Below are 25196 nucleotides of genomic sequence, written 5' to 3'. Positions count from 1 at the left end.
CAGTTCATGGGGTGGTTTCTCCTCCATTTCTTCATGCCTGGAACTTAGTCTCAGCATTAGCAGGACAGTCCTAATTCTAGGAAGAGGAGAGCTTTGGAAGGAGACAATACTGGAGACATCCCCTTCAGCTGACAGGAATCAGGACATGCTACAGGACCCCCAGCCCAGCACCAGGACAGAGCCCCAGGGGGGCAGCAGCTGCCCTGGCACAGCCACACCAAGGCAGGTGAGGCACAGCTGGGGTGGGTGCTGTGCTGCACCAGCACCTGCCAGGGCCCCACTGGGTCACTGCAGGGAGGAGCTGGGCAGGACAGGGGGCAGGGCAGGGGGACAGGGGCAGGGGCAGGGGGACAGGGCAGGGCAGGGGCTGCTGGGTGCCCCAGGCAGGGGGACAGGGCAGGGGGACAGGGGACAGGGGGCAGGGAGACAGGGGGCACAGGGGGCAGGGGGACAGGGAGAGGGGGACAGGGGGCAGGGGGACAGGGGGCAGGGGACAGGGCAGGGGGCAGGGCAGGGGGACAGGGGGCACAGGGGGCAGGGGGACAGGGGGCACAGGGGGCAGGGGGACAGGGAGAGGGGGACAGGGGGCAGGGGACAGGGCAGGGGGCAGGGCAGGGGGACAGGGGGCAGGGGCACAGGGGCTGCTGGGTGCCCCAGGCAGGGGGCACAGAGCCCAGAGCCAGCCCAGCCCCAGCTGGGACCCTGTGCCAGCAGCAACACTCACCCTGCAGGACACAGGGACACACCTGGGACACCCCCTGCACACCCAGCTCTGAACACCCTGGGGACACTGGCCCTGGGCTGGGGCAGGACCCCCAGTCCTGTGGGTGACCCCCCCTGCTCTGAGCAGAGCTGGGACAGGGACAGGAGAGCAGCTCCTGCCTGGTGCTCAGGGGCTTTTGAGGAAGACTGAACTCCTTCCATTGCTCACAAATACTGAAATGCAATGAACAGCCTGACTTACACTGAGCCTTACACTGAAATGACAAGGAAACAAGGAGTGAAAATCCACTCCAGTGTGTGTCCCTGCTGATGGCTCTGTGAAGCAGAACTTGGAGAAACAAAGGGAACTGGACAATGTTCTAACAATACCCTGTTGAATTGTTTCTTCCACCTCTTCTCACAAAAAGCAGCACAGCACAGACCCTGTGGCTGTCACACATACTGAAGTAAATGATTTAAGAATCCAGCCACAAGTAATTCCTATAACATGAGACTCCACAGGAAATAAAATGCTCCCTTTTTCCAACGAGCAAATGAGGCCAGTTTTTCTTTCATAATATTTAATGAAAGTTTGTCTTTCCCCTAACCCCATAATATTGCTAAATAAAACCTGTAATATCTTTTCAATTATAAACTAACAAACCAATCACATTATAAAAAACCCAAAACAAGGTATTACAGGTGACAAAAAGAGAACAAGAAAATACTGATTTCCAACCCTCCCCCCACTTTTAATCCTTCTTAAATAGAAAAAAATCACCGCCCTGGTGAGCTTGATAATCCTGTAAGAAGTTCCTGGGCCTTTGGCTCAGTCTCACAGCTCTGTGTCCCAAATGTTCTCATACCAAACTGCTCTTGTGGTTTGAAAAGAAAGTAAAGCTCTTTTTGGCTCATCAACTTCCTTAAATAAACGTTTAAAAGATGTAGTTTGAACTATATTCCTAAAATGATACATTTCGAACATCAAGTTTCATCTTCTCCAGGAACGGGATTCATCCTCATCTTCATCATCATCATCATCATCTTCATGCAAAAATAAATCTGAGGTTTCAGTCTCCTGGAGGAAGCAAAACAAAAACCAGAGCTTTCAGACACAAGTTCCAAGTGCCCAGGGACACATCCCAGCCCACAGCAGCAGCTGCACTGGGACCTGGTCTGGGTGTTACCAGGGGTCACACACAGCTACCCCCAAACAGGATTGGGGTGAGAACAGCAGCCTCACAGCAGGAAGGACAGAGCAGAGCTGCAGGGGAAGCAGGAATAAACCTCCACTCACCCTCTCCTAAACAAGGTATCTGTTAAATGCCACAACAAAGTAACCTTGAAAAGCTTAAGGTGTTAAGGTGAATTACAGGAAGAACACACAAGTTCTACAGCAGAGCTGGGAGAGTGAGGAGTGAAAGGCTTTGCAGCCTGCACATACAGAGCCCAAGGCTTGTTTACATCACTGACAAATTAACAGACCATCCACAAAGTGTCTTTTCCCCCCCTTCCCATTTTCTCTATTCTAAAATGTGGGAAATGTACCTGACTATTCAAAACCAGTTCAGTTCCTGGTTTGTAAAAACATCTTTTATGAAATTTCTTCAGCACACAGCAAACTGTATCCTAAGAGCTCTCAGCCACTAGATTCCAGTAAGAATGAGCAGGTTATGAGGAGATGTTCATACCTCTTCCTTGGACTCCTCCTCCTCAGCCTCTGTGGACACAGAGGGGACCTTGGGCTTGTGCCACGAGATCTGGAGCCGCCGGTCCTTGAAGCGGGAGCCCTGGTTAGCAGCCTGAGCAGGGAGAGGCACAGGCACACTCAGGAGAAGAGCTCAGCAACAGGCCCAGAGCACGTGGCACACAGGCATTGGGAGATCTCAAACACATAAACCACCATGAACCACCTCGGTGCTCCAAGAGCAACTCCAGCCACACCCCAATGTGGCAGATGCTGCTCCTGGCCCGGCAGTGTGGGAGGAGGAGCAGAGCTCTGAACTGCCAGGGACGTGCTGCTGTGCCAGGGGAATCCCTGCCACTGCTCAGGGCACCAGCAGGAGCACCACACACTGTCAACTCAAACTGGGGATCACAGCCTCTTTCAAATACAAAGGTAGACACGAGTACGTAAAAACTCTAATTTCAGATATGTGAAAATGATTCTACTTACATTCTCAGCTTCTGAGCGGGACTTAAAGGTTACAACAACACTTAATGGGGAATCCTCTTCTTGGAGATCTTCAATATCTCCAAATTTCTGTGAGGAAAAGTTCATTAGGACCAGCAGTAATGTTCTTCATCTCCATAATCACGCGGTACAACTGTGGTGCACTGAAGTGACACCACAATCTGATTTTCTGGGCAGAAGTGGGAGCCAGAGGACCCCCAGCTGCCTCAGGCAGCAGTGCTGTGGCACTCGAACTTTTGGGCCAGGGCTCAGATTTATTGCTGCTCTAAGAGGAGCTGGTTTTACAGTAAAGGAAGCAGATGGGGATTCCCAGGTGAGACTCACAGAGAAGTGCTGTACCAGCTCGTCCTTCTCCTCCTCCACGAAGCCTCCGACGGCGAGCGCCTTGGGCCGGTGATCCACCACCATGTGGTTCTGGGCGGCGCGGCCCCGCCCCCGGCCCCGCCCCCGGCCCCGCCCCGCGGCCGCCGCCTTGCCACGCCCCGCCGGGAGGATGCCCAGCCGGGCGGCCTGGGGAGAGACAGGGCCAGGTGAGAGGGACAGGGACAGGACAGAGCCAGGTGAGGGACAGGGACAGGACAGACACAGCCTGGGGAGAGACAGGGACAGGTGAGAGGGACAGGGACAGGACAGAGCCAGGTGAGGGACAGGGACAGGACAGACACAGCCTGGGGAGAGACAGGGCCAGGTGAGAGGGACAGGGACAGGACAGAGCCAGGTGAGGGACAGGGACAGGACAGACACAGCCTGGGGAGAGACAGGGACAGGTGAGAGGGACAGGGACAGGACAGAGCCAGCCTGGGGAGAGACAGGGCCAGGTGAGAGGGACAGGGACAGGACAGAGCCAGGTGAGGGACAGGGACAGGACAGACACAGCCTGGGGAGAGACAGGGCCAGGTGAGAGGGACAGGGACAGGACAGAGCCAGGTGAGGGACAGGGACAGGACAGAGCCAGGTGAGAGGGACAGGGACAGGACAGAGCCAGGTGAGAGGGACAGGGACAGGACAGAGCCAGGTGAGGGACAGGGACAGGACAGACACAGCCTGGGGAGAGACAGGGCCAGGTGAGAGGGACAGGGACAGGACAGAGCCAGGTGAGGGACAGGGACAGGACAGACACAGCCTGGGGAGAGACAGGGCCAGGTGAGAGGGACAGGGACAGGACAGAGCCAGGTGAGGGACAGGGGACAGGACAGAGCCAGGTGAGGGACAGGGACAGGACAGACACAGCCTGGGGAGAGACAGGGCCAGGTGAGAGGGACAGGGACAGGACAGAGCCAGGTGAGGGACAGGGACAGGACAGAGCCAGGTGAGGGACAGGGACAGGACACAGCCTGGGGAGAGACAGGGACAGGTGAGAGGGACAGGGACAGGACAGAGCCAGCAGCAGCTGCAGGCACACAGCTGCTGCTGCTGCAGGCACACAGCTGCTGCTGCTGCAGGCACACAGCCTCTTGCTGCAGGCACACAGCTGCTGCTGCTGCAGGCACACAGCTGCTGCTGCTGCAGGCACACAGCTGCTGCTGCTGCAGGCACACAGCCTCTTGCTGCAGGCACACAGCTGCTGCAGGCACACAGCTGCTGCAGGCACACAGCTGCTGCTGCTGCAGGCACACAGCCTCTTGCTGCTGCAGGCACACAGCCTCTTGCTGCTGCAGGCACACAGCCTCTTGCTGCTGCAGGCACACAGCTGCTGCTGCTGCAGGCACACAGCCTCTTGCTGCTGCAGGCACACAGCCTCTTGCTGCTGCAGGCACACAGCCTCTTGCTGCTGCAGGCACACAGCCTCTTGCTGCTGCAGGCACACAGCCTCTTGCTGCTGCAGGCACACAGCCTCTTGCTGCTGCTGCAGGCACACAGCTGCTGCTGCTGCAGGCACACAGCCTCTTGCTGCTGCAGGCACACAGCTGCTGCTGCTGCAGGCACACAGCCTCTTGCTGCTGCAGGCACACAGCCTCTTGCTGCTGCAGGCACACAGCTGCTGCTGCTGCAGGCACACAGCTGCTGCTGCTGCAGACACACAGCTGCTGCAGGCACACAGCTGCTGCTGCTGCAGGCACACAGCTGCTGCTGCAGGCACACAGCCTCTTGCTGCTGCAGGCACACAGCCTCTTGCTGCTGCAGGCACACAGCCTCTTGCTGCTGCAGGCACACAGCCTCTTGCTGCTGCAGGCACACAGCCTCTTGCTGCTGCAGGCACACAGCCTCTTGCTGCTGCAGGCACACAGCCTCTTGCTGCTGCAGGCACACAGCCTCTTGCTGCTGCAGGCACACAGCTGCTGCTGCAGGCACACAGCTGCTGCTGCTGCAGGCACACAGCTGCTGCTGCTGCAGGCACACAGCTGCTGCTGCTGCAGGCACACAGCTGCTGCTGCTGCAGGCACACAGCTGCAGCAGGCACACAGCTGCAGCAGGCACACAGCTGCTGCTGCTGCAGGCACACAGCTGCTGCTGCTGCAGGCACACAGCTGCTGCTGCTGCAGGCACACAGCTGCAGCAGGCACACAGCTGCAGCAGGCACACAGCTGCTGCTGCTGCAGGCACACAGCTGCTGCTGCTGCAGGCACACAGCTGACCCACCTCCACCTGCAGCTGGTTCAGCTTCTTGCGCAGCTCGGTCGTGTCCTCGCCGGACGACAGCCTCTTGTGGAAGTCCAGCTCTGCATCCAGCAGCTCCTTCTGGGCCTTCAGGAAACAGGTGGGAAGGGAAACCACAAAGAAAGGGCAGAACTGTAAGGCACACTTGCAATGTCTTATTCCCCTTCAGGAGTACCTTTGTGTAAATGATACAGACAGATCAGGACACAACAGCCAGACACACTTTTCTCTAAATTCAGTTTTGGTTTGGTTGCCTCTTGTGTGTGTGGTCCCACCCCATTTTTTGAAGGACCCAGAATTCTCTGCTTTAGAACTGCAACGGCATGAATGAGCTACAAGCAAAACTAGGTCATGGAGTTCCTTCAACCATGCCTTGTCTGTCCATGGTTATCACTCACATTAAAATGCTGCAAGTGTGTTGACATAATGCTGCTGCTCAAGACATACTAACAGAAATAGTTACAAGAACCAAGCAGGCAAGTGTGTTGCACAATAAATACCTCTGTCTTGGACTTCAATTTGGATGGTGTGGAGGTTGCAGATGATGTTTTTAATTCATCCTTTAACTGAGATATTTTTCCTGTTAGCTCTTTCAAAGTCTTCATAATTTCTGCTCTCTCTTCTGGTTTCATGGCCTTGTTTTTCTCCAGCTTGGATATCAACATCTATACAACAATACAGGAATAGGAACATAAAATTACAGGAAAAAAGTCCTGAACAGACAGGTATCTAAAAAATTCAGAACGCATTTACTAGCCACATCCCAGACTTACCTTCTGGCATTCTATTTGTTTTTCTAACATCTCCTGCTTCTTTTTCCTCATATCTTGCTGGAGTTTCATTGCCTCCTGTAAGAGGAGAGAATTCTTTTCATCAGTAAAAAGCAGTCAAGCATTATATGCACTCAGAGATCACAGATGTACTCATACAGATCACACTCTCCCCTCCAAGCTATGGAAGTGATATCCACAACCAAAAGTTCTGTCTGCAAAAAGCACAAGTATGAAGTGCAGCTAATTCAATAGATAAAAAATTTAAAAATGCCAATTTCCTGCTGTAAGTTACTTTACTATCATTTTGCTCCCTTCAGACACCTCATAAGAAACATACTGTGTACTCATGCAAGTGCCTCACACATGCAGAGATTAAATCCAGAAAACACCAAGCAAACCAGAAAGCCCAAAATGGCAAAGAGCATTGATAAGACAAACCAGAAGGACACTCCACACATGATTACCCCAATGTGTGTTTGCAAGACCATCCCATAACAACGACCAGCTCCACAGCCACACAAAGCTGCAGAGGAGAGCTGAGGTTTCAGGTGCCACCAAACCCTGTGTTTAAAGCCCTTTGCTCCCTACACTGACAGTCAGCCATCAAGCATCAAGTACCTGCTTTTTTTTAAGGGCTTCTTGCACGTCGTGAGGTTTAGACCCTGCACCAGACTTTAGAGTTGACTTCAAGTTTGAAGAACTGTAAACCATTTTTGAGTGGCTTGTAGAAGTAGGAAATATCTGAAACAGTAAAAACCACACACAGTAGAACATGGAATACTTTAAAGTGACCATGATACATCAGCAGGGAACTTCAGCAGATCATGTTCCCTGAAACACCAACTCAGATGTTCAGATTTGTGCAAGGATGCAGAAAGACTAAGGCAATTAAAACACATGGATAAAAACATTAGTTAAAAGGATTTCTGAAAAAGATACTTGGCTGTTCTTCTCCATGACAGAATACCTTTGCATCCCAATTCCCACCAAGACACAGCTGAAGGGGATGATCTGCACTTGCCTTAGTTTCAGCCCTGCAGTCACAGCCCAACATTCTACTTCCTGATCAAGTAAGGCAGCAAAAGCCACTCCATGCTTCCTTCCTTGAAAGGACTTCCCCATGGCCCAGAACACTTGCTGCACTACACTATCAGTGTGAATTGAACAGGACTGGCTTGTACTTTGGGTACAAATAATCTCCAAGCTTCTAGCACTGCTCTTAAAGCACAGCATAAGCTCAAAAATCACTGGGAGAGCCATTACATTTGTCAACAAGAGGCTGGTCTCACATACAGGTCGTCAGATTTGTTTACTATCAAGCACTGCCAAAAATATTTTATGCTATTTACAACACTGATAGTGTTATAGTCGACAGTTCCTAAAGTTATTGTCCCTATTCCATATAAACAGTGGATGAAATGAGGGAGAAGTGACTGAAGTGGCTGCATGAAACAGAAAAGGAACAGAACCCAGTGGGAACAATTCACAAGTTCTCTTTGCTTGTTCCTTCCTGACTGACAAGCCAAAGCTGCAGCTGAGAGCACGTCCATGGCCCACTCAACATACCTGAGAGTCCTCCAGGCCAGCCCCGGGCTGGCTGAGCTCGGGCTGGCTCCCCCCTGCTGCTCCCAGGCGCCGCTTCACCGGGACCTTGTTCAGGACATAGGAACCCGGGGCCAGGGGCTTGTTCATCACCTGGGGAGCAAGGGGTGTGAACACAGCCAGGTCACACCTCTGTCCCCTGCAGGGGTCACACCCCTGCAGCAAGGTCACACCTCTGTCCCCTGCAGGGGTCACACCCCCTCTGTCCCCCTGCAGCAAGGTCACACCCTCTGTCCCCTGCAGCAAGGTGAGACACTCTGCTATCCCCCTGCAGCCAGGTCACACCCTCTGTCCCCTGAAGGGGTCACACCCTGCTGTACCCCTGCAGTGGTCACACCCCCTCTGTCCCCTGCAGCAAGGTGAGACACTCTGCTATCCCCCTGCAGCCAGGTCACACCCTCTGTCCCCTGCAGCAAGGTCACATCCTGCTGTCCCCCTGCAGGGGTCACACCCCCTCTGTCCCCCTGCAGCAGACCCCTCTGCACGCTGCTGTCCCTGCAGCAGACCCCTCTGCACGCTGTCCCCTGCAGCAGACCCCTCTGCACGCTGCTGTCCCTGCAGCAGACCCCCCTGCACACTGTCCCCTGCAGCAGACCCCCCCTGCACACTGTCCCCTGCAGCAGACCCCCCCTGCACAGTGCTGTCCCTGCAGCAGACCCCTCTGCACGCTGCTGTCCCTGCAGCAGACCCCCCTGCACACTGTCCCCTGCAGCAGACCCCCCTGCACACTGTCCCCTGCAGCAGACCCCCCTGCACACTGCTGTCCCTGCAGGGGTCACACCCCCTGCTGTCCCTGCAGCAGACCCCCCTGCACACTGTCCCCTGCAGCAGACCCCCTGCACACTGTCCCCTGCAGCAGACCCCCCTGCACACTGTCCCCTGCAGCAGACCCCCCTGCACACTGTCCCTGCAGCAGACCCCCCTGCACACTGTCCCCTGCAGCAGACCCCTCTGCACACTGTCCCCTGCAGCAGACCCCCCTGCACGCTGCTGCCCCTGCAGCAGACCCCCCTGCACGCTGCTGCCCCTGCAGCAGACCCCCCTGCACACTGTCCCCTGCAGCAGACCCCCCTGCACACTGTCCCCTGCAGCAGACCCCCTGCACGCTGCTGCCCCGTACCTTGGCCAGGCTGCTGTGTGCACTCCCAGCAGGTGGTGTGGCCAGTGCCTGCTGCTGCAGGTGCTGCAGGCCCTGCGGGCTGGCTGCCTGCTGCTGCTGCTGCAGCAGGGGGGGCTGCTCGCTGTCCCTGTGCCACAGCACCCTGATGAAGCGGTTGCTCAGCACGGCCTCCGTGCTGGAGATGGCCTTCCTGGCCTCCTCATTGCTCAGGTACTGGATCAGAGCAGCCTCGGGGTCGTTCTGGAAAGCAACCTACAGCAAGGGTCACAGACAGTTGGTGCTCAAGGAGGAAAACACTGCAGTCATCAGCAAACCCATCCACAACAAGGTGCAATGAGGAGCTGGGTATCCAGTGCATTAACAGCTCAAAACACTGGTAAGACACTCTGTGTAATTAAAGCAAAGCAGCTTTTGACAAATATTACTTGTACTTGCAGCAAAGTCTATGTACATTTAAATAAAGGAATGAATAAGCCTCCTCCACCAACAGTATCATGTACTCGGAGTTCTAGGATGCCAAGTGGTAACAAACTGAAGCAGATAGAGACTTTACTGCAGCATCCTTGTCAAGATCCTGACCATCAAATACCAAAAACTATCACACAAAACTGTCACATCATCTCTTTCAAAAGTTATGCACAACTTGCTCAAAAACCTGAGTTGGTTTAGACACTGTTAAACCTGCCAGCCTTTCAAATATAATTTGGCATCATGAAGGCAGAAGCCAGTAAGTTTTACAGATTTAAGATAATAACACAGTAGACTAAGACAAGGTTTCTCTGAACTTGATTACCTCTTCTCCCAATCTGTCTCCATTAAAATTTCTCAAATCACCATGCAGTAATCAAGCAGGCTTCAGGGAAAAAAATACCCCCACACAGACATAAAACTGGACTTTGCTTTTTTACCTGAATGTTTACAATAGTTCCAAATTTGCTGAAGTGCTCGTTGAGCTGTGTGATATTGTTCAATTCGGGTGGAATTTTTCGAACTTCTAGTTTTGTATTAGTATACTGATTCTTCTTCAAAAACCCTGGCTTGTTCTGGTTGTTATTTACTTGCCTGGAGAAAAGAGGAACAAGAAGAGTTCAGATAAGTACATGTGTGTCTAAGTAAGGCAGCAGAGGTTAACACACATGTAAATGGCAGTTTTTCCCTAAAAAGTACAGAAGTGCACCCTTTAGACACTAACAAAAGAGCTTCCCCCCGAACCCAAGTTTAGTCCCCATATTATGTGGGCACAGACTGAGCCAACCACCCCAAATTACAGAGTGCTGAGCAGCAATGCTCACAGCCCTGACAGCAATCCAGTACACTGCAGTTAACATCTGCAGCTAATTCTTACTTTCCCAGCCAGGGCTTCTTCAGTGGTGGACATTCCAGGCTGCTTGGAGACCTTTTCCTGCTGTCTGGCTCCAGCACAACTCTAGTGACATTGCTGTTATTTGTAATGGGAATGGGAGGTTCAGTTTGGATGATAATGTTGGCAGCTGGAGGGAAGGGAAAAGGCCTGTGTTATTCCACCACACATGGAAAAGCTTTCCCACAGCAAAACAGAACAGATTAAAAATATAAACATTAGGGAGACTTTACCAAAGTGGTCAGTTCTGTTTCTGAATAAAATAATTCAGATTGTTCCCTAGCCTGACTAAACATCCTGACAGAAACACGCATGGTCCAGCTGAGAGGGATGGGTTTTGACTAAGGTTAGTATTAGCTTGAAGAAAAAAAAGCTAAAACTTCATTTTTCAGGTACTAAAAACTCAGATTCTGCAAGAAAAGGAGAGAAAGAAAGAAAGAAAGAAAAAACCAAAAAAAACCCCCAACCAAACCCCAAATCCCAACAGAATAGAAAAGAGAAGAACCATGGGTGGACCCCAGGCTTTGGGTTAGAGCTCTGCAAGGGGCAGGGGCTGAATTCACAACCAGCCTGTGTGAACCCCTGACAGAGCAAAAGCAACAAGAACCCTTCTTCCCACTGCCATCCCACTGCCAGCCCTCCAGCCAGATTTCTGCCACAAACTCTGAAATAAGCACAACTATTACACTATTTTGAGACATTCAAGTTTGAAACAAATTCTATCAATACAAAGTTTGCTAGAAATTGATTTGCAACCTTTTCAAGATTATGCCCTTGGTGTCAGTCTCCTGTGAATGCCAAATATTCAACTCCTAAAAAGAAGTCTGAGTTATACAGCAATTTCTATGGCTTTTATATAAGGCAGGGCTCTGCTAGTTACACTGGTGAAAACAGAGATTGGGCATTTCTGGGCATGGCATCCTCACTTTGGAGGATGATCTGAGAGCAAACCTTTCACACCTGTGACAAAGAGTAAAACAAGTTGTGTGAGGCCCTGTCACTGAGCACTTGCCCCTGGGATGGGCTCTCAAGGAGAACCTGAGGGGCAGCAATTAATCCCCAAGCCTGCCTCTGTGACACTCATTAAGATGCAAACAGCAATTTCTACACTAATATTTAACTATATTCCTTATGAGATGAGTCATTGGAAAGAAATACTGAAAATAAAATTTAAAAAATCTTTCTTACCTACTGAGTAAGAAACACTGAAGTGTAACAATTAAACCCAAAATTTAACATCTTTGGTTTTAAGGATCAGGGCATGAAAAACACAAGGGAGAAAGTAAGTTTTGCTACCAAAACTAAACTTTGAAGAGCCCTTCCCTAAAAGATCCTTTGTACACATCACCACCAAGAGACAGCAGCCACATCCATTCAGGCAGGAGCCAGGAATTACCTAAGTGCAGACTGGGATTCCCATGAGCTGGGGAATTGAAATGACACCTGTGATGTTCATTTGAGAGAGAACACCTGGCTGCCAGAGCCAGACCATGCAGCACCAAACCTGCCAGGAGAGCTCCCTGCTTACTGCCACAGCAGCCAAGGCAAGGAGCTTGGCTCACCCCATGGCTGACCTAAAGCACTCTGCAGACTCTGCTGCTAAAGCCAGCCTTGGGCACCATTTCCCTCTCTGGGAGCACCCACCACCTGGAAAATACCTTCACAGGCTTAAGAGGAATAAAATCCCAACCAACCAACAAAACCCCTGTGGCATTCCCAAGTAAGTGGTTATTTTTAATCAAAAAGGCTGCTTTGACCTTAATGTGAGAATGTTAGCACTTAAAAAAACGGTAGAAACGTCCAAAAAAATGAAACACTAGATCAGTGAGAAAAACTAGTGCCTGAAAAGAGGGAAAGGTGTTGATGATCTTGGATAAAAACAGCAACAGCAATGAGCAGAACCCTTCCTACCTCGAGGGTTTGTATCCATCTCCCCAGATGTTAGGCCAATTAGATTGGGCCGCTGCATTTGTGCTCTCGTAAAGAACTGCCGATACTGAGATCTACCAGCACTGGTAATACTAGGAGCTTCAGGGTTATAGCCATCTGGCTCATATGTATCTACAAAAAAAGGAGAGAAACGACAGAGTTTTGCAAGTGAGTTTAAGACTCGGGGTTAGTTTTCCTTCAAGGAAGTGCAGGGATGCCCAAGAGTCAGAAGCTGTCTGGATGAAGAGAAGAGAGTGGTACAGCCAACCTGTGAGGCACTGCAAACCTGAGCTTCAGGCCTGGCCTATCTGCACACATTCTGCTCTGGTTTGTATTCTGGTACTGTCTGTGCAAGCACACAGGTCACACCTGATCCAGCCTGGAAGGGCCTGAGGGGTCTGTGACAGCTGCACAGCAGCTGGCAGTGGTTAAGGGCACAACACAACCTTTGGTTTCTGCCCTTATACTGTAGGGTTTAAGATGCAAAGAGACTTCCAGCCCTTGCTGCCCAACAGTCTAGCTCTCTTCAGAAAAGAATTTAGGTGAAGAACATTCTTAAATGATTTCAATCAAAGAAAGCTGAGAAATGAGGTAATGGAACCAATACTTACCTACTGAATTCACTTCATCTAAGAGTGAGATCAGCTGCCTAGCTTAGGCAAGGTACTAATGACCATTTTCATTAGAAGAGGTCACCACAAGAATACAAGATGACAGAACTGACTCCTATTGCTCCTCCAGCCCAAGGTCCAAATTGAGGAAAATGCATTTTTTTAACCTTAAAAAGGAAAAGCTGTACAAGAACTAGAATGAATGAAGTGTGTGAAGAGCCTCCACAGGAACAGAACCTCCAGGAACAGAACAAGTGCCTGTACAGGGGAACCTGACAGACATGAATCCCTCCAAAACCTCAGTTCCTTACTCTGTGGCAACAAAGACAACTCTACAGTCAAAAACAGATGCCCCACATTTTCCACACTGACACTGTAAAAGAAGAACTTTCTCCAACCTCAAAGGAGCTGAACCAGCTCCTCTTCCCTGACTTAGAACACGACTGACTGCAAGAGGGCAACCACCACAAGAGCCCAAGAGCAGGACAGGAGAATCTCCACTGAAGTTCAGGAGAATAGAGCTACTGTGGAGCCCTGTGAGCTCCAACAGGCAGAATCACCCACTAGAGGTCCTGGAGCTGAAAGGATCAGATGGTGACACCCAGCAGGATTTGGGGATAACTGAGCAGATTACCTAGTAAGAAATTTGAGTGTCTGAAGTTCTGAAAAGCATGGAAGTCACAGATAAAATGACACTGATCATGAATGGAACTAGATCCCCTCTTTGAATGAAATTCAGAATGTTTATGTCATAAAACCCCCAGATGAGAATATTGTAAACTACAGATATTTAATTATCTTATTTTGGTCATATAGAACATGAAAATGCCATTAATCCTTTAATTACTGAAGAAATAAAATTTGTTGTGCTTAAACTGAGCAATCTAGGATTTTCGAGGTATTTTGCTATTTTCCCTTGTAAAAACATACTCTAATTTTTTTTTATTAGGAAGAGGGCCATGTCCAGTGTAAGCTACCAACTTTTAGAAAGCTAGAACTAGGGTGATTCTGGAAAAAGATTAGAAAAAGTACTGATGCCTATGAAGACTGTACAGACTATTGAGGCATACAGCTGGGGGAAAAAACCCAACCCCTCTCATCTGTGTTAGTACAAAGTGGAGAGGAATAAAGCCCAAGTTAAACAGCAATCACAGGTTTGCAGATCTATCTTTCACCTACAATGCCCTACAGAATGACTTGAAAATGAAAGGAATGGGATGGCAGTGGGCACATGAAAGCCAGAGCTGGCCAGAGCAGGACAGAGCACTGCTGCCATTCCATTCCAGATGGATGATGGGCTGACCCAGGGAGAGCCGTCAGACTTCTTTTTAGATTTGTGCACACTGGAGGAAGGACAGACGGCAGTTTCTAAGCAGACAGGACAGAAATGCAGCTTTGGCCAGCAGCAGGCAGTGCTTACGTTCAGCCACGGTGTAGAGCAGGTTCTGGGGCAGGGGAGGGGGCAGCCGGGCTGCCACGGGCGCCAGGCTGGGCACGGCGCTGGGCCCCGGCTGCTCTCGGCCGCTCAGCAGGCTGGACTGGCTCAGAGCAGGGCCTGCAAAGACAGCACACAGCAGCTCAGCTGCACACAGGGACACCAGGACGTGCAAACCCCTCCCTGCTGTGCTGCTGCACTGCCTCCAGCACGGGCAGCGCTGCAACTGTGTCCAGTCCCACTGCACTGACAGTAACTGAGAAGCCTGTCCAGGTAAGCTGCTCTGGTTCCAACACATTTTAACTTTCTCAGGAGAGACAAAGCTTTAAGGGAAAAAAAGTATCTTTTATTTTCCAGTGGTTTGCTAGAGCTAGAGATGCCTTAACCACAGCAGCTCCTCCCTCAGCTCTAGCATGGAGAGCCAGGGTTTGCTCAGAGCAGGAGATCACATCAGCAGCATTTAGACTGCAGCTCTCCAGCTGGTTGTGCTTGGGTTTCCTCATGCACACGGACATCCCTATGACTGTGTGATGAGAAAGGACCCCAAGTGACACTACAGCCCATCCTGAGCACTGTCCATTCTCACAGCAAGACAGTTCCACTAGCTAAAGGGCTCAGAAAAAGTTCAAGGTTAATTCTGTATCAATTTATTCCTCATCCCACAAGTGCTGCTATTGGACAATTATCACAGCATTTATTTTGTCCCTGGAACAGACAGCACTGAAACAGAATAAGCATGCCCCTAATATGCTATTTCTTATATAGAGCTTATAAGATGCAGTAAGATAACACAAAAGGCTGAGCTAAGAAAGACTTTAAATGTAACAATGCATTGCTTTATAGTGGTAGATAATGGAGCACCAACACTGGGGCTTTATGAGAATCTCCAGGAGAGTGAATTGCAACATTTTTGGCATTATAGCAGGTAAAAACCCTGTCTAGTAACAGTCTGTGACCAATCCATTCACTGCCAGCTACCAGTGAGGTGAGCTGAGAGACCCCCAACTCCATTCACTGCCAGCTACCAGTGAGGTGAGCTGAGAGACCCCCAACTCCATTCACTGCCTGGTTTCATTGGGTTTGGAGTGCTTGGACACCATGGGTGGACACCATGGGCCGGACACCACAGTCTAACACCACGGGTCGGACACTATGGTTTGACAGCATGGTTGGACACCACAGCTGCACACCATGGGTCGGACACCGTGGTCTGGACACCATGGTTGGACACCGCGGGTCGGACACCGCGGGTCTCCAGCAGAACACGGGGAATTGGGCAGTGCAGTGCCCAGCACAGAGCACAGAGCAGAGCACGGGCACTCACGCGGCACGGGCAGCACCACGGGCGGCGGCGGCTGCGGCTGCGGCACCGGGAGGCGCAGGCCCCGCACCGGCCCCGGCAGCGGCGGCAGCAGCAGCCCCGGCGGCGGCGGCAGCCCCGGCGGCGGCGGCGGGAACGGGATCATGCTGGGCAAGGAAACCTCGTCCACCACCAAAGGGTCGTTGCCGTGGTCAAACTGGCACAGGTCGCCCAGCACGCAATAGCCTCTCTCTGTAAAACAGGACATGCCAGTCACTGCACGGGGGCTCGGCCACGGGAACACTGCGGGATTTTCTTATTAAAGAAAACACGCCCACCGACACGTTATTGCACTGTAAGGTATGGTTTCACACAATTATTCAAATTGGAACAAACTTTCATAAAATCATACAAACTTACACACATTCATCAAAACAGCTGTAGAAAAAGTAGTCAGAAGGGCTGTGGTTTATTTTAAACACACACACTACAATCTGCACCAGGAGTGCCAGTGGTTGAGGTTTGTCAAGCACACAGAGAACTGTGAAAAAACTCCCTATGTTCTTATCCAGCAATTGCCACAGCACACCAAACTGCATCCAGTAAGATTAGGTATTTCTCCAGTACAACAAAGGTCATCTCTGCATATTTTACATACCAGGTACACACCTCATGCTACTGCAGTGAATATGTTAAAAAAATAAATCACCAACATTGAAATAAGGCACAAAACTGAAAACTAAGGAACAGTTACCGTCATAATCCTGACATCTTCTTTTAGGAGGAGGGTTTCTGCCAAATGAACTGGGATTGCTGTGATTGTTGAAGTAACTTGACCAGCTCTCTGTGGTGCTTTCAAGGTGGTGTGCAGGTGCAACTGCAGTTACAGCAGTGGGAATAGCTTGTGCAGAGGAATACTGCTCAGAGGATTTACTGGGAGATGCAGACACTGGATTATATGAGCCTTCAACATCATTTTTTTCACTCTTGTATTTTGATCTCTCTCTTTCTCGATGTTCTGTTTAAAAAAAAAATAAAGCTGAGTAAAGCCTTCATGTATTGCTCTGTACATCAGAGACACAAGCAAGAGATAATAACACATTCCCTGAAATACTCAACGTTCTGCACATTGAACTGTTCTTGAAGGAGCTCAGTCTTACTAATGGAGCAATAACTAAATATAATGTAAATAGGGGTTTAACTTCAGAAATATCAAAGTTTTCTTTGTAAAACGCACATTTTACTACTCTACTAATTTCTTTCTGGTTTACAGCTCTCTTTTAAAGAGGAAAGAAGGGCAAAAGCCTGAAACAACAAACCTACCTCTGCCCTTAACTAACGCGGTCTCAAGGCGTGTGGAATGCTGTAATCTGTGCCACTTACTTTTCCGACAGACCTGACCTAGCCCTAAAAGAACAATCATATGGTAACCACCTGCAGCTGCAAAGAAGCCTTCTCTAAAAATACACAGCAAAGATCAAAGAGTGAAACACTGCAAAAAATTCAGTCCTTAGGAGGAAAAACCAATAAAATCAACAGCTTTGTCAGAACACACAGCACAAAAATATGAGCTACTGATATCCACAGGAACACACCTGTGGATAAATTAAGAGCTTAGCAAAGAAGAAAACAAACCCCTTAATTGCTCTACTCTGAAGAACAGCATCTTAATAATTTCAAGACCACAAAGCTACCATAATTTGCTCCAACTTCTCAGGGGCACTTCCTGCCTGCTGGAGCCCTCAGGATGCAGCAGTGGCCCTGGCCCTGCAGGAAGATGCTCCCCTGCAGCAGTGTCCCTGTCCCTGCAGCAGTATCCCTGCCCTGTTCCCTGTCCCTGCAGCAGTGTCCCTGTCCCTGCAGCAGCATCCCTGCAGCAGTATCCCTGCCCTGTTCCCTGTCCCTGCAGCAGTGTCCCTGTCCCTGCAGCAGCATCCCTGCAGCAGTATCCCTGCCCTGTTCCCTGTCCCTGCCCTGTCCCTGCAGCAGTATCCCTGCCCTGTTCCCTGCCCTGTCCCTGCAGCAGTATCCCTGCCCTGTTCCCTGTCCCTGCAGCAGTATCCCTGCCCTGTTCCCTGTTCCCTGCCCTGTCCCTGCAGCAGTGTCCCTGCCCTGCTCCCTGTCCCTGCAGCAGTATCCCTGCCCTGTTCCCTGTCCCTGCAGCAGTATCCCTGCCCCTGTAGCAGTGTCCCTGTCCCTGCAGCAGTATCCCTGCCCTGTTCCCTGTTCCCTGCCCTATCCCTGTAGCAGTGTCCCTGTCCCTGCAGCAGTATCCCTGCCCTGTTCCCTGTTCCCTGCCCTGTCCCTGCAGCAGTATCCCTGCCCTGTTCCCTGTCCCTGCAGCAGTATCCCTGCCCTGTTCCCTGTCCCTGCAGCAGTATCCCTGCCCTGTTCCCTGTCCCTGCAGCAGTATCCCTGCCCTGTTCCCTGTCCCTGCAGCAGTATCCCTGCAGCAGTATCCCTGCCCTGTTCCCTGTCCCTGCAGCAGTATCCCTGCCCTGTTCCCTGTCCCTGCAGCAGTATCCCTGCCCTGTTCCTGCAGCAGTATCCCTGCCCCTGTAGCAGTGTCCCTGTCCCTGCAGCAGTATCCCTGCCCTGTTCCCTGTTCCCTGCCCTGTCCCTGCAGCAGTGTCCCTGCCCTGTTCCCTGTCCCTGCAGCAGTATCCCTGCCCTGTTCCCTGTCCCTGCAGCAGTATCCCTGCCCTGTTCCCTGTCCCTGCAGCAGTATCCCTGCCCTGTTCCCTGTCCCTGCAGCAGTATCCCTGCCCCTGTAGCAGTGTCCCTGTCCCTGCAGCAGTGTCCCTGCCCTGTTCCCTGTCCCTGCAGCAGTGTCCCTGCCCTGTTCCCTGCCCTGTCCCTGCAGCAGTGTCCCTGCCCTGCTCCCTGTCCCTGCAGCAGTATCCCTGCCCTGTTCCCTGCCCCATCCCCGCCCCGCACTCACCGCTCCTGCCGTCGCGGTCCTTGCTGCGGCCCCGGCTGCGGCTGCGGCTCCGGCTCACCCCCCGGCTCTTGCTGCGGCTCTTGCTCCTGCCCCGGCGCCAGCCCGACTTCTCCCTGTACAGCTCACTCCTCTCATAGTACCTGTCATAGTCCCTCCACTTCCCGTCATCCCGCTTCCTCTCCCGGGACCTAGGACACAGACAGACCGCACCAGCGAAAAGAGAAACAAAATTCAAACACAGCTCGCAACAAACAAACAAACAAACAAACATACTGTCCGTCCTTCCCACACTGCAGCCAGAATTTCACACATTACACACAGCACTACAGGATCCTAGAGCTGATTCACTGGTCTGCAGGAAGCAGGAGTAGGAATTGGCAAGGTGAGACAGTCATGATGCTCAAACAAGAACAGGCTCTAGGAGTGATGCTGACATGATGTGAAAAACTGCCCCCAGACCCTAAGACCCCCAAAATATTCTTCATTTATATAATAAGGGGAACAATGGAAGTGGTGACATTCCTAGGAATTGTAATTTGAAGAATACTATCACTTTTTTGCAAGAGGGCAACTTGTGGGAGGCTCCTCATGCACATGATCAGCACAGGCACAATGTATCACTCAGAGGAAGGAGAAAATCCCTATTTTTCACAAAAACCACTACCTACAAGGTAAAAAACCACAAAGATTGACAGCAAATACAGGAAAAATTCTTAATATTGTGGCTCAAAGCTAACCTTTGCTCACTGGAGTCTCCACGGCTCCTCTGGGGACTGGAATATTTCTTCTTCCTGCTCTCCCGCTCCTCTTCAACAGACTCTTGGAAATTCTGTTTAACACACAACTACCAAACAAGGATGAATATCACTTTTGTAATGAAGAACACGACACCAAAATGTAGTTCAAGTTACAGACAGCATTCCAAAGAGAACAACACCCAAGTATTACTTGCCCAGAGAAGCACTACAAGTAATCAAGCACTAGAGTCTGTTGAGGGGTTTGGTCTCAAAACTCTTTTCTGCAGAAGAGATGCCCCTAAATAAAATCACTTTGATATTTTGTTTCTAAACAGGATTCATGAAATACAAGATCTCTCTCCATTCTACTGCCTTATTTAGCATAAGCAATTCTACAAGTGAGGTATTTCCTGAACCTTTAAACACAGTCTGGAGTCACCTCTCCAGGCAGGGAAGTCACTAGGTGACATTTAAATAACTGCTTCAAGGCCAAAACCTGCTCCCATGGTGGAACTGGTCTCATCTCCTGCTGGCAAACACCACAGCAGGTTCAGAAGTGTGCCAGCTGTACCACTACTGAAAAACACTGACCCACTCTGCACTTCTGCTGCCATTTCACACTGAAAAAAGACTTTTTTTTCAATTGAAATCAAAAGGAAGGCTTCCTGCACCCTTGTAAAACAGGATTATCTGGGGAGAACTGGCAGGAATCCTCAAGACTTGGCTTGCCAGGGCTCTGGAGAGCTCCAGCTGCAGTCCTGCTCCTGGGCTCCAGCCCTGACCTCACTGTGAGTCCATGTGGGGTTTATTTTGTGGCCTCCACGTGCAGGAACCACCCCATACACTGAGCTTCACGACACATCCTGCAGGCCTTGCTGATGTGAAATAACTGATGTCCTGAATTCTCTAATACTGTCCCAGTTATCTGCTTTTGCTTACTGCCACTGCCCTCCAGCCCCCCAAACCTCCTCTGCCCCCACCAAGCACTGGCAAGCCAATGGAAGGTGGTTCTGCAGGACTTTCTGTCCTCTGACAGTATTTGGGAACAGAGGGGAAAGCTCTTACAGGGAAGGTCTTGTACAAATTACAAACTGCCACATGAGCAAAGCTACTTCCATAAACTGTCATAACATCTGCCACATCTTCAGGTAAAAAAGGACATCAGAAAAGAGGGGAAAAAAGTAAAAAGTAACTTTAATTTAAATCACCTGATGAACCACATTAGGTTAAATAAGGACCTGCATCTGTTTGGGCTGACCTGGGTTTGGTTGACTGAGTTACTGAGATTACTTGTCACTTTCTCTCAAAAATCTGTTTGCTTTCAATTTTGCCAACATAACTTAAAATCAGGGTAAAATAGAAAACAGTTGGCTGACTTTCCAAAGTAATCATTCTAATACAGAGGCTTTTCAATGATTTTAAGCATCACAGAACACATTTTAAGTAATTTTCTTTCCCCACAGAACATAACAAAATTGGAAATGTTTTGGAATGCTTTTGCTGCTTCTCCCTCTCAAACCCTTCCAAGTAATTATCCACTGGTAGTGCCAGAGCTGAGAATAGGATTTCTCAGTGCTTGATGGAATGTAGACTCTGCAAAGGGATGTAAAATGCTCTTGTCTGAACAATCACCTTCCATGGCTCTTTGGACACAGAGATAACTAATCACAACAGAGCATATTTTTCTGTCACATTTTGCCTCACAAATGTAGGAGTGCTAATTTGAAAATAAAAGGCAGACAGAATAAATAACATTACCTCCTCCTTGACTTCTTCTTTCTCTTGCCCTGCAGGCTTTGCCTCTGCCTTTGTGGGCTCAGCAGAAGGAAGGTAACTCTTGGTGTACAGACTTTCAAAAAGTTTATCTACAAACCCTGAAGTTTCTGAGGACACAGAACACAAGAACACTCTGTTACATGTGGATTTCAGTGCATGCTTACATTTACCAGAGAAGACCCTGAAAACAGTCAGCCAGGTGGGCAGCAGCTGCTCAGATTAATGAGCATTAGCTCCACTGAAGGAGCTGGAATTACATCTGTGGCACTTGAGGCTGCTCATTTAGAGAAAGAAACTCCTCAGGTACACCACAGACAGGAACAGAGACTTCTCCTGCTCCAAGGGGCAGGTGACTGGAGCCTGTAACCAAGGAACAAGTCCACAGCTATCCACAAGTTCCATTACTACACTCAGAAGCCTCTTCAGGGCAATTTTTATGGGAGTAAATAACTTTCAACACCCCCATCAGCAGTTCAACATCACAAGAAATGCACAATAACCTTCCCAGTGAGTGTCAGACTTTCAGGTGTTTAAACCCTTGACTGTGAAGCAAACTGCCAGCAAACTGAAGCTCCCAGCAGTCTGAAGGATTAACACAGACCAGGTTTTCAAAAGTCACCAAACACCTGCCAGAGAAGCATCTGGCAACACGGCTGACACTTTAAATTAAATTGCTTTTATTTAAGAACATTTCCTCCCACCCACTATGAAAAGTCCAAGTTACACGACTCCATCTTATGGTTATTATTTTTTAATCACAAGATCTTTATTCCTCCAAACTCTGCAGGAAATATCCACGGCTAGGAAGATTTTGAAGGCAGCCATGGTGCATCTCCCTCCCTCCTCCCCCAGGCAGCTGTGGCCAGCACACCTTTCTGCAGGAAGACATCCAGCTGGTCAGCACAGAAAGCTTTCAGCTCCTTCTCGGGCTTGTCCTTCTTCACCAACGCCACCACATAGTTGGCCAAGGCCGAGGGGTCTGCATCACATCTGGGGAGAGAGGGAGGGAGAGCTGGGCTGGGGCACGGCCACTGCACAGCCCAGAGCTGCTGCAGCACCCCTGGGCTGCTGGGCTCAGCCCTGCACCAGCACGGCTGCACGGCTGCTGCACGGCTGCTGCACGGCTGCTGCATGGCTGTCACACAGCTGCACGGCTACAGCACAGGTGCATGGCTGCACTGCTGCACTGCTGCTGCACGGCTGCACAGCTGTCACACAGCTGCACGGGTACAGCACAGGTGCATGGCTGCACAGCTGCATGGCTGCACAGCTGCTCAGGTGCATGGCCTCACAGCTGCTGCATGGCTGCACAGCTGTCACACAGCTGCATGGGTACAGCACAGGTGCATGGCTGCACTGCTGCACTGCTGCTGCACGGCTGCACAGCTGTCACACAGCTGCACGGGTACAGCACAGGTGCATGGCTGCACTGCTGCATGGCTGCACTTAAAAATCAAAGTATTTTTATAAAGGAGTCCAGAAAACATCCCAGAGGTCACACAGACATGCTCTGCACAGCTTCGGTGCCTGTCCTGATGTGTTGGTTTCCTCCTCAAGGATATTTCCCTGCCATATTTTACAGTAACCTGTCAATGCTGGTAGAACACCTAAAGGGGAGCAATTACTGACCCAGGTTGTCTCCTCACCTGTGTCTGGCTCCACAAAGACCTAAGACACCAACTTTGTGCAGTGACCCTTCACCATTAATCCTTAAACTGGATATTGCTTTAGATGTCATTACTGAGCTGCTAGGAACACCCAGGTATGAAGCACAGCAACAGTGTGACTAAGGGACACCTCCTCTTTTGGCCTCTCAGAGGGTGCAGATGGGCAGAAACCTAAAATACTAACACGGTTTTTTTTGTTTGTTTGTTTTTTTGTTATTGACATTTAAAGAAATTATTGTGTATTTTCTGAGAACAGTAACTCTGGAAATAGAAAGATTCTGGAGTATATATACCTGAAAATAATCCCAAGCAAGAAAAAGATCCAGAAAACAAGCAAAAGGCAAAAAACCAAGCAGAGGGCAACAGGTGTTGGAAATAAAAATCCTCAATGAGCAGCAATCAAGCAGCTCTGCTCTCCTATAGCCTCCAACAACACCCAACCTCCACTGAAAGCCAGGGTAAATGGAGCAATTAAGAACAAAGAAACCACAAACTGACAGATTTTACAATTCTTACACACACATAGAAATAAGCTGTATGTGATGCATACACTGCCTGTGATGTGCTGGGGCCCTCACCCACTGAGCACCAATCTTCAATTTCAAATAGAGGAGACTATCCCTCACTTCACAACCATCACCTTTCCTTCCTGCCAGTCCCTCCCAAGCAGCCCATCCCATCCCACAGGTGAGTGCACTGCTCCAGGTAAGCCAGTCTGTGCTGTCACTCTAGTGCCACTACAGAGCCCCTGACCCATTCCTTGATTTCCTGCCTCTCATTCTCAGGGCAGCTCAAACTCCCAAGGAATGCTGGACACCCACTGGAGCTGGCAGGGAAATGCAGGAGCAGGAGTCAAGCTCCAGTCTAGAGACCTTCAGCAGGGTTTGACCAAAAACCAGAGAAACACAACTGTAACAAGGGGAAAAGAAAATAATGAAGAACTGCCAAAATCCCAATACTTAATGATGGCAACTGAGCAGACCTAAGGGCTACCAAACACAGGCCCTGGCTGTATTTCACAGGAGAGCTGAGCCTGGCCAGCACTCAGCAGCATGAGAGCTGCCAGCCCTGCTGTGCCTGCAGCACCAGCACAAACCCAGCAGCACTGCAGCCAGGATGGGCCACCAGAACCCACCAAATGCACCAGCTGACCTGCACCCATGCAGACTGCATGCTAATCTGCAGGATGGAAGTGCAGTGTCCCCAGAGTTTCATCCACCCCAGTCCCACTGTAATGGTCTGCAGGATGGAAGTGCAGAGTCCCCAGAGTTTCATCCATCCCAGTCCCACTGTAATGATCTGCAGGATGGAAGTGCAGAGTTCCCAGAGTTTCATCCACCCCAGTCCTACTGTAAGCACAGCAGGATGGAAGTGCAGGGTCCCCAGAGTTTCATCCATCCCAGTCCTACTGTAAGCACAGCAGGATGGAAGTGCAGAGTCCCCAGAGTTTCATCCACCCCAGTCCCACTGTAAGCACAGCAGGATGGAAGTGCAGAGTCCCCAGAGTTTCATCCATCCCAGTCCCACTGTAATGGTCTGCAGGATGGAAGTGCAGGGTCCCCAGAGTTCCACTGCTATTCCCGGTTTTCTCAGCTCCCGCAGCAGCCCCTGGCTCTGCTCCGGGGTGCCGGGGCTGGGACTGAGGTCAGGGTCAGCACAGCCGGGGCAGCAGCGGGAGCACACAGGGCCACAAGGCCTGGGAAGGAGCTCCCAGAACAGCAAACCCAAGCTGTGCCCGATGTCCCCGTGTCACCAGCCTGAGCACCGAGCGCCACGCGAGCCCTTCCCTGGGCACCTCCAGGGGTGACACTCCAAACCTCCCTGCCAAGGCCTGACACCTTTTCCATTAAGCAATTCCTCTGCTGTGCACCCTGAGCCGTTCCCTCTGCTCTGTCCCTGCTCCCAGACCCGACCCGCGGCTGTCTCCTCCTGTCAGGGAGCCGTGCACAGCCAGAAATCCCCCCTGAGCCCCCTTTTCTCCAGGCTGAGCCCTTTCCCAGGCGCTGCCCGCCCGGCCCGCGCTCCCAGCGCTGCCCGGCTGCGCTGCCCGCTGCAGCGCGGAGGGCCCCGCACCCGGGCCGGCCAGTCCCGCACTCGGGGCCCGGGCCGGGCAGGGCCCTAACGCCTGGGCCGGGCCCGGCGGCGGGCAGCGCCGTGCCCCGCTCCGCCCGGCCGCCCGCCCGCACTCACATGGGCTCCAGCAGCTTGGCCAGCCAGGACTTGAGCGCGTCGACGCTCTCGATGATCATGGTGGCCCCGCGCCGCCCGCTCGCAGCTACACCGCCGCCATCGCCGCGACCTGCCCGGCACCGCCCGCAGCGCAGCCTGCTGGGCATGGCCGGGGCGGGGCCGCGCCGCGCGCCAATCGGAGAGCGCCGCTCCGCGCTGCCAGCCAATGGCGGCCGCGCAGAGCCCGAGCCCAGGGTCAGGGAGAACCAGCAAGTTCGGTAG

General features: G+C 51.2%; 1 protein-coding gene across 2 annotated transcripts; it reads right to left on the bottom strand.

The window, feature by feature from the left end:
• Positions 1 to 1621: 1621 nt before the first annotated feature.
• Positions 1622 to 25088, bottom strand: LOC306808764 (RNA-binding protein 27-like). 2 transcript variants are annotated; one of them, XM_079319712.1, is made up of 21 exons: positions 24936 to 25088; positions 21950 to 22068; positions 21061 to 21185; positions 19303 to 19409; positions 18566 to 18753; positions 16379 to 16642; positions 15649 to 15876; positions 14310 to 14444; positions 12261 to 12410; positions 10335 to 10479; positions 9898 to 10051; positions 8990 to 9241; positions 7834 to 7962; positions 6886 to 7008; positions 6268 to 6342; positions 5995 to 6159; positions 5477 to 5581; positions 3221 to 3406; positions 2879 to 2965; positions 2394 to 2504; positions 1622 to 1780 (listed from the first exon to the last, which is right to left on the bottom strand). In XM_079319712.1, exons 1-21 carry the CDS (start codon positions 25079 to 25081, stop codon positions 1694 to 1696), a joined length of 3081 nt encoding a protein of 1026 aa, XP_079175838.1. In that variant the 5' UTR covers positions 25082 to 25088; the 3' UTR covers positions 1622 to 1693. The 2 variants fall into 2 exon arrangements, with proteins under 2 accessions (XP_079175838.1, XP_079175839.1); XM_079319713.1 differs by lacking the exon at positions 12261 to 12410.
• Positions 25089 to 25196: the final 108 nt, after the last annotated feature.

This window comes from Erithacus rubecula (genome assembly GCF_903797595.1).
Source record: "Erithacus rubecula genome assembly, chromosome: 16".
NCBI classification, from domain to species: domain Eukaryota; kingdom Metazoa; phylum Chordata; class Aves; order Passeriformes; family Muscicapidae; genus Erithacus; species Erithacus rubecula.
This window is presented reverse-complemented; position numbering and strand designations above follow the sequence as displayed.